The 9,439-nt window shown below is 36.9% G+C and overlaps 1 protein-coding gene across 1 annotated transcript; it reads right to left on the bottom strand.

Moving 5' to 3' along the window:
- Positions 1–4,398: 4,398 nt before the first annotated feature.
- Positions 4,399–7,175, bottom strand: LOC103863727 (NADH dehydrogenase [ubiquinone] iron-sulfur protein 1, mitochondrial). The gene is made up of 4 exons (XM_009141478.3): positions 6,681–7,175; positions 6,343–6,589; positions 5,984–6,278; positions 4,399–5,916 (listed from the first exon to the last, which is right to left on the bottom strand). Exons 1-4 carry the CDS (start codon positions 7,102–7,104, stop codon positions 4,642–4,644), a joined length of 2,241 nt encoding a protein of 746 aa, XP_009139726.2. The 5' UTR covers positions 7,105–7,175; the 3' UTR covers positions 4,399–4,641.
- Positions 7,176–9,439: the final 2,264 nt, after the last annotated feature.

The following is a 9,439-nucleotide window of genomic DNA, read 5'->3' as shown; positions in this document are numbered from 1 at the left end:
TTGGAAACATGGACCAAATAAATCAACGAATGTCTTAAGTTCCCTGAACATGAACAAATTCCTACCTACACATGCACTTATCAAAGGATACAACCTTGAAGCCAGAAATATTTCAGCTTCCACACTTTGAGATTCTCCAAGGTTCCTCTGCCCTTCTCCACATTTACCTTTTTCCTCTTCCTCAACACTCTCCGAGCCCCAAGTCTTTCTTCCCGCCATGTTCACTGACGTAAGCCTTTACTTGTCAGGGCCTTCTCCGCTTCCGCCGCGATAAAAGATACTCCGGTCACACAAGCTTCGGACTCCAATGGTATTCCTGTTTCGATCTCTTACGTGAGTAATGAATTGAACGTGACTGATTCGTTAAGGGTTGTGAGTTTTGGCCTCAATTTATTTCAAATGTGTAGAGGATAATAAGGAAGCAGTCGAAATAAATATCAAGGCCAGAAATCCCTTTCTTATTATTTGAGGAGCATTATTTGAATCTAACCTTCCTCTCATGTGTTATTAACAAGAATACCATTTCCTATATGGCAACACTACAATCACTCTCACCTCTATTAATTAATTGCCCTCTTCTCACTAGACTATTTACATAGTTTGCCATTATACACTAGACTAACATTTCTCTCATATATTACTTTATATCTCTACATAAGTATTATATCCGATTATTCACTTAAACCATTCACGAGATACATGTTTGGTTAAGTCTTGGATTTTTTACGATTATGGTTCTTTGACTATTATGGTTCATATAATCATGCCGAACCAAATTACTAACATCTTATATGCTTAACATATAATCATTTTTGGTTCTGTGACTATACTTCGATAGCAACCTTACATATATATTTATTTTTGCTTGATAAGAGCACATTCGTCGATGAAACCGGCGGTTTTATTTGGTCTGGCCGTGATTAGCTGACTTGGACGAACCTTTGGGTCTATTGAGTTGGTCATTTAATTGGTGCAGCCATCACAGCTATTGCATATTTACGTAGGTTTTCTACTTCGGTATCAACCTCAATTGTATATTTATGTATTACGTATTATGCTTTAGAACTATAATGTTAATTGTAGTCGAATATAGATTAAATTGTGTATAAAATGTATTCATAGCTAATGTGAGGTTTTGAGTTTTAATATATACAAACATCAGTAATATACTATACGTCATTGACATATCCAAGTTATTTGTCTAACATAAATTAATGTTGATAGTATTAGCATAATCAAACGTAAAATATGTATTTTGAGCTAACTTAACTGGGTATCTATGTCAAATCGAGTCCTTACTCCTTACATAATTAGTGGTTGTATATATATGAAAGTTTGATCACGTTTCTAAAATTGATCCAACATCAGCTACGTCAAATTGATTGTATATAACTGAAAGTTTATCAAAATTTCAAAATTTTAAAACTACAGCACACGGTTAATAAATGTAGATATAATAACAATTTTAAAAATAGAAAGTGAATTACTATGACAAGATCGAGATACATAAATTGATACGGCAATTACGTTAGTAAAAAAAAGGAAAGTTATTTTCCAAAATTTTAAAATTTGGCACACGGTTATGAAAGTTGGGGTTATCGTCCCAGTTTATTTTTAATTGTGTTTACCTTATTTGTTATGGTTTGATTTAATATATTTTATGTTAAAGTAAGTTATAATTCTTAATTGGAGCGCAAGTAAAGTTACTGTAATTAGTGAAAATTCTCTATAATCAGGGAGATTTGATTTTATCACACTAACTCTAAAGATTACCGTCAGCGATAATCATACGTATATAAATACCAAACCTTGGACACATCTCCTCATCACATTCTTATTCCGACATCAAACTATCAAAAACCATTCTTTCAAGCAAAACACAAATGACAGGCTTCAACTCCGTTGTTGATTTAAAAACCAAGAGTCCTGAAGAAACTATTCACACCAGTTGTGCTTTTATCAGTTTTTTTGTTGTTTCTTTTATATTTTATAATTCTATTACTTTTTTTACATTTCATATTTTAATCATATTTTTATGAATTAAATAATAATTATATTGCCTATGTTTTGTTTTATCTTAAACTCATAATAAATTTATATTTAGTATTTGCTTATTCTTAAAGAATATTTCCGATTATCTAAAATTTGATATTGGGTAAAAATTGCGGGTTCACAAATAATTAGCATGTATTTATTTATTTATTTTATTTTTTAGAAATATCATGTATTTATCTTTAACATAATTTAACATAACACAAAAATTGCAACGAAATATGAAAAATTTCAAAATCAGAATTGATTATTGATTTGAGATTGATTGATTTTTCAATCAAGCCGCAACCTTTGTTTCCTTATATTAAAAATAAGAATAAAATGTTTTCTGATTTTGAAAGATCAATTCGCAAATGAAGTAATAAGGCGACTATCACTTTGTGTGTATTATATCTATTAAATTAAACAATATGATTTTTAGTTCATTCATCATGCGCAAGGCGCAGGTTACCACCTAGTTCTAATGTTGATTTGCAAGCTGTGAGCTATACGAGGTTATCTTATCTTCTACTCTACTCTTTTCTCATGTTAGCAATAAGCCATAATCGAGTGTGTGTTTTATTTTCTAAATTCTATCTCTTTAGGTGGTATTTTTTTCTGTTGAATTTGTAGTGTAAATCAATTTTTCTAATAATCCAAAATAATCTTTGATATAAATTATTGATCAAATCCATATTTTCCAATAAAAGGAGTTTTGATAGGATTTTTACAAATATTATTTCCAATAACCATGGAAAGTTAAAAGTGAAGGGAGAAATTATTTTTTTAATGAAAACAATTTTCTTCTCTACCCAAACCAATTGTTATTATTATTTTTTTGAATGAATGTTAAATTAGTATTCATAAAAAAACTTTTTTACATCAGAGTGTGTCAGAATTTAAAAAGATTATTTTTTTTCATACTACTTCTACTCTTTACTGCCAAACCAAAAGAAAGAGTTCATTTAAGCTTTTTGGGACCATTCTTGCTGTTCAAGCTAAGTTTGTTCCTTATGCTCTTCTACACAATCTTCTTAAACACATGGACATGTGTAAGAGGCTCCCCATGCTTCCTTTTATTTCTTTCCCTCCACAACGCATGAATGGCGCTTTGCATTGCATACCTGACACAGTACCCTTTCTCCACAGCCATAGTTTTTTTCCGAAATGATTTTCTTGACTTCAAGCCACTGAGGTGAGTATGACTGTTTAAGTATCCCTTTAGTGAGGTACTCCCACCCTTCGGACGAGTATGAGCAGTCAAAGAACATGTGGTCTCGTGTCTCCGGAGAGGAGTTGCAGAGAACACATTTTTGATCCACCCCATTTATCCATCATGACACTCTGTCCATGGTTGATAGACGATTCAGCATTGCTAACCAAGTGATGAAAGCAAATTTAGGAGTGGTTTCTGAGAACCATACCCCTTTGAACCAACTACATTCTTCTCTGTCTTCTCTCATAAGATGCCAGGTCTCTTTTGAAGAGAATTGGGACTTATAGCCAGCTTTATTTCTCCATAAATTAATATCTTTTTTCCCAGATCATGTTTTCTTCTCAAAAGACTCAACTCTTTCTTCAACTTGATTTAGCAGCTGTGTTCTATGACTTCTCCTTCTCCCATCCGTGAATAAGACTTCTTCCACTGTTGCAGCTCTTCTAATTCCCATATCGATAACACCTCTGTCTCCTAGCAGCTTTGATAGAACCCCCAGCTCAGACCAAGAATCATATATACCAGAATAAAGTGGTTCTTCCATCACCTATCTCCACCTTATAAAAATCTCTGGCCCTATCCAGGAGCTTGAGAATCTTCTTCCACATCCAGGAACCCAGTTGGCTCGTACCATTAAACTACCATTCAAACCAATTATTTAACATATGCATGGAAATTTTTTAACATCAAACTACTCAAAATTACGTCAGACGTGAATCTGACTGTTGGTGTGCTCTTAGCGAGTTAACAGAAAATAAGATTGATTTTCTTTTCTGTTTTCAGATTTTGCTTTCGCGTTGGAATCGAGGCAAATTCATAATGTTCTTTCTTTTCTTTTAATTTGATTGAGATTTGAATAATAAAGTTTATGATCCAGTGTTGATAGGATCTGGTCTTTTCCTCCTTTTGTTTGGCTATAAACGATCCCGACCTTTGTCGGTAGCTGTCATGCTCAGAAGTCAGAAGAGATTAAGAGTTCATATTTATCTATCGGTTATGTTTGATTCAACTAACAAAGAGTTTAACTCTTTTCTTCCTCTTCTTATTGGGACAAAGGCTCTCAAATTGTTAGAAGAAGAAAACTGGCTGGTTTCTTTTGATGGATTTGGCACAGAAGTAAAATTGGAGTTTACATGTTGAAAATGTTCGGCAATGAGAAAACTTGTATATGACATTAAAGAGAGAGTTACACATGGAAATTCAAATCAGTACAAAGAACAAACACAAGATGCAACAAATTAAACGATCAAATTCAATACGGCAGAGTTTTGCATTTGTGCTTATTGCAAGTTTAAACCGACAATCAGATACTTGGCCTTAATAAAGAGAGCAAACAAATACTCGGTACCTTTATTTTTTTTTGCAAACAAAAAAAAGTGAAACAGAGAAAGCTCTCACTTCTTCAAGAGGACAGCACTGCACTGTGCCATGATCTTTGATGCTCTCGTGATGGCGTTTGTCATGTAAAAATTCTCGACCACTGGTTTGAACGGCGTTGTGCTCATTGTCTCCTTGCACTCAGGCTTCAACGATGGCCCAAAAGCAGCTGGCTCTCGTTCATCTGTGTGGACTAGATTTGGTGCGACGCTCTTGATCCTCGATCTAACACCTTCTATTGAGTTGTATGGAAGATTCACACCCGAGACCTCGGACAAAGCTCTCACAATCTTCCAGTCATCTCTTGCATCACCAACCGTCGGGACAGCGGGAACAGTCTGTTGGGTGAATCCTTCTGTGTTCTCATAGGTTCCTTCTTTCTCGGTGAAGGCCGAAGCAGGGAGGATTACGTTTGCACGGTAAACCGCTTTGTCTCCATGGTGACCTTGGTAAACCACAAAGGCGTCTTTAGGAATCTTGTCAACATCTACATCGTCTGCTCCCATCAAGTAGACGAATTTCGCAGACTCAAGGGCTTTAGCAGACTGTTGAATTAGACCAAGATCAAGAGCAGCTGCTTGAGCAGCGTACAGGAGGAGATAGTTAAGCCCGTTCCAGTCTGGTCTGACGACATTGTTGGCCTGTGCAATGGACTCAACAGCAGAGAGGATAGCATCTTTGTCCGTTCTGTTGAAGAGACCGGCGCCAACAATGATTGCAGGGTTTTTGGCGTTCTTGAGAGCCGAGCAGAACGGGTGACGTCCCTCAGCGATTTCCTTGAGGGTATCAGGTCCAGTCCCGAGGTGTTTGCAGTCGTAGTTGAAATCTGCAGGCGGACCAATGTATGCAACCTTGGCATTCGAAGCACGGACTGTCTTGCAGATCCTAGCGTTCACCATTGCAGCTTCAACTCTAGGCTGGGTACCAACGAGGAGGAAAAGATCTGCGTTCTCAAGCCCACTGATGCTACTGTTCATTAGATAGCTGTACCTAAGATCAGCATCAACACCAACAGCTGTTCCTTCACACCAGACGTTGTCTGAACCCATTCTGTTAACGAAGTCTTTCAATACCATCATGGATTCAGCATCAGATAGCTGACCTGCTATTCCAACAATCTCATCTGACTTCACCTGATGGATGATATCACCCACAACGGCCAAGGCATCACGCCAGCTCACTGCCTTGAATCGTCCATCTGAATCTCGAATCATAGGGTCGCTCAGCCTTTGCCTTTTCAGACCGTCATAGCTGAATCGGGTTTTGTCAGATATCCACTCTTCGTTTATATCCTAAACAGAAACAACCACAGGTTCAACATCCAGACCAAAACATTAATAACAAAGTTATTGAGCATACCTCATTAAGGCGTGGAATGATACGCATCACCTCAGGTCCTCTACTATCAACACGGATGTTAGACCCAACAGCATCACTAACATCAATGGTTTCCGTTCCTTTCAACTCCCAGTTCCTGGCCTTAAAGGCAAAGGGCTTTGAGGTCAAGGCTCCCACAGGACAGATGTCGATAACATTTCCAGAGAGTTCACTAGTCATAAGCTTTTCAACATAAGTTCCAATTTCTTCTCCGCTTCCACGGCCTAGCATTCCAAGATCCTGAACCCCAGCAACTTCTGAAGCAAATCGTACACACCTACAAAGACATAAACATAATCAATACCATCGCATTCACTTGAATCAAACTGTCTTTCACTAACCTTGTACACTGGATACACCGAGTCATAACAGTCTTGACAAGAGGACCGAGATTCTTATCAACAACAGATCTTTTCATCTCGGTGAAACGGCCTCTGTCAGATCCAAAGGCCATAGACTGGTCCTGAAGATCACACTCCCCTCCTTGGTCACATATAGGACAATCCAGAGGATGGTTCATCAACAAGAACTCCATCACTCCCTCCCTCGCCTTCTTTGCTATTGGTGTGTCCGTCTTAATCTTCATCCCTGTTTACAAAACAAACTCTCAGAACAAACATCCCCAAAAATGACTTAACAACCTATCAATCAATCAATCGAGGATCAGATCGAAACTAACCGGGAAGAGCAGGCATAGCACATGAAGCTACAGGCTTGGGAGATTTCTCAACCTCAACAAGACACATCCTGCAGTTTCCAGCAATCGACAAGCGAGAATGGTAACAGAACCTCGGGATATCAACTCCGGCGACCTCGCAGGCCTGCAGAACAGTGAAGCCTTTAGGGACTTTGACCGCGTAACCGTCGACGAAGACCTCGATCGCATCCTCAGGGTTGGTGAAATGGACGCGCGCTCCGCCGACGGGGTTCCTCGGAGGGAGGATCTGATTCTTCGGAGGCTCGGGCTGAGAGACAGCGGCGGCTTCGGGAGATTGGAGCTCTGGTTTCGAGACGATGGTGCGGAGGAAGAGATTGGAGGGTTGAGATCGGAGAAGACGAGAAGCTGGTCGAATCGCTCGAGAAGCTAAGATTCCTGCACCCATTGCGTTTGTTTGTGGATCTCTTCTTCTTCTCCTTCACTTTGTGAATATAATCTCGATCTTGTTGTTGTTTTCTATCTGTGCGGCTAGGGAAAGTGACACGAATCTGTGAGTTAATGGGCCTTTATTTGGGCCAACGATTTAAAGCCTAAAACTATGATTGTATTTTCAAAAAGGTACTATGATTGAACGTTAAAGCCTAAAAACCACCATAAAGACCCCTAATCCATGCACGACCCAAGACTTATAAATGGAGGAGGAGGAGCCAAGAAGAGAGGATCCCAATCTCCTCCGGGTGCCGGTCCGGGGTGCTACGGCGCCTAAAGCACACCAAAAAATTTATGCCTCTATAAACAACAATTTTTTAATAAAAAAAAACAATTTTTTAATAAAAAAAAACATTTTTTTACTTTAGTTTTTAAAGGAAACAAAGTCCTAAATTGTTTTTATAATGCTCAAATTTCATCAAAAATATATTGATCTACGATACTTGTGAAATACAGAAATAGTAATTCTAAAATGTTTACTAGTTTGTAAATTGTAAGTTTATAACCATGAAGAATGAAAGAAGAGGAAAGAAAAAGGGAAATTGCACCCTTTATCTTTCATATAAAGATTTAAAGCAACAATTCCAAGCACACGTGCCAGCCTTTTGGTGTCTCACCTGCTATTTGCGGATGATAGTCTGAGCAGAAACCAATGCTCGGTATGTGCTTATCTCAGGCCAGTCCATGGAAGCAAACAACCTGTGGTTATATAAAAAATGAGAGATAATACTTGTGAAGGTAGATACAAGTAAAATAAATAAGATATATACCTTAGTGATGGAAAGTTGTTCGGCCTCTGTACAAGAAACCATTATTTAACATAAGAAATTTGCAAGAATGGAAGCAACAAGAAAGAGAGAGAGATGACAAAGACCTTGAGATTAATTTTCAAGGCAAGAGACTCCAAACAACATTTTTTTTTGGCTTAAATGTATTTTTCTCTGAATACACTGTGAGACAATGCCAAGCTCTGTCTCACATATCTTTTTGATCTTTCCTGCAAAAGAATACTGAGACGTTGAAATCAGATTTGCATTATAATCAACATAGAATTAGAGACCAACCAATTTGCAAACTTACCGGTCGTATCAGGCAATATCACAATAAAAATTTGGAGGTTAGCTGCCTTGGAGCACTTCCCAATCAATTCTTGACAGAATGTCTTAGCTAACTCTAAGCGAAGCGTTGAGAAATTTAAATTTACACAAGTCCAATGAGTTACCGGTGCTCCGTTGATCATTTTCTTAAGCAAAAACAAAAAACCACAAATGTAGTCGTAAGAGACGATACCAAGAAACATACAAGCATTTTTTTAATTAGTTTCAAGCGCAACAGTTTTACCTTACCATACATGCTCCACTGATAACATTTCTTTCCGCATCTTTGTTGATATTGTAGCTTTTATTTGATTGGTATGTGCAAGTTTAGTTCAAGTTAATTGCAAGCTTCTTGATACCTTGTTTTTGAATGTATGAATCATCTAATTTGTGAAGAGAATTAGTTTATTTTTCTCCATTTAAGGTAGGTTTTCCTAATAACACTAATAAACAAGCACTAACATAGATATGAGACAATCACAATAATGGTTATATCAAATATCTGAAAAAAAATTTCTTTTGATATCTAAGATCACAAAATAACAATATTTCTAAATGCAAGGAACATCTCTTAACATTCTATTAAAAAAAACCTACAACTTGACAGGATTATCTTCTTCCGGTAAAGCATATTGGCATGTTTTGATTGAATTCAACAATCTCTTTTCCTAATTGCAATTTTCCAAGCAGTGACGGAATAGGCAAGACTAAGTGTCATATTTGTTGTTGTGTAGAAACAACATTATACTTGTCAATTTCATACTCAACAAGATATGACTGATTATAGCGGCAATATTCTTCAAAGATTGCTGAAATTCTTCTCATATATCCACCTAAAAATTCTTTTATGATCTCAACTTAAAACATAATGCATTTCCTTCTTATTTATATTAGTTACTGTCGTTGACACCAATATTTGTCACCCATTCAAGTTTGCTTTTTATTTGAATAGCTAGTCACACTAGTTTTGATGGTTCCCACTAATTATCAAGTTCTCATTGTATTATCAAAATTATAAGCTTCGATTGGCGTCTAAGTATTTCAAGGTAAATCATACCTGCTCATTACCATGTTTTTTCAACGAGAACTATTTTTCTGCTGATGATGTTACAAAAGCTCACTAACATTCTTTGCTACACGTAAGCAAGCATAACATCTCACTTAGGACATGCTGATTACAAATTAAATACATCA

The sequence above is a fragment of the Brassica rapa genome, chromosome A04, assembly GCF_000309985.2.
Source record: "Brassica rapa cultivar Chiifu-401-42 chromosome A04, CAAS_Brap_v3.01, whole genome shotgun sequence".
Lineage (NCBI taxonomy): Eukaryota > Viridiplantae > Streptophyta > Magnoliopsida > Brassicales > Brassicaceae > Brassica > Brassica rapa.
The sequence above is the reverse complement of the archived record's forward strand: the minus strand, read 5'-3'. Positions and strand labels throughout refer to the sequence as shown.

Coding starts and splice junctions, on each gene's coding strand:
- LOC103863727 (XM_009141478.3), bottom strand. CDS start 7,104: ATGGGTGCAGGAATCTTAGCTTCTCGAGCGATTCGACCAGCTTCTCGT. Junction 6,590..6,680: donor TGCTATGCCTGCTCTTCCCG/GTTAGTTTCGAT, acceptor TTTTGTAAACAG/GGATGAAGATTAAGACGGAC. Junction 6,279..6,342: donor CGGTGTATCCAGTGTACAAG/GTTAGTGAAAGA, acceptor ATGTCTTTGTAG/GTGTGTACGATTTGCTTCAG.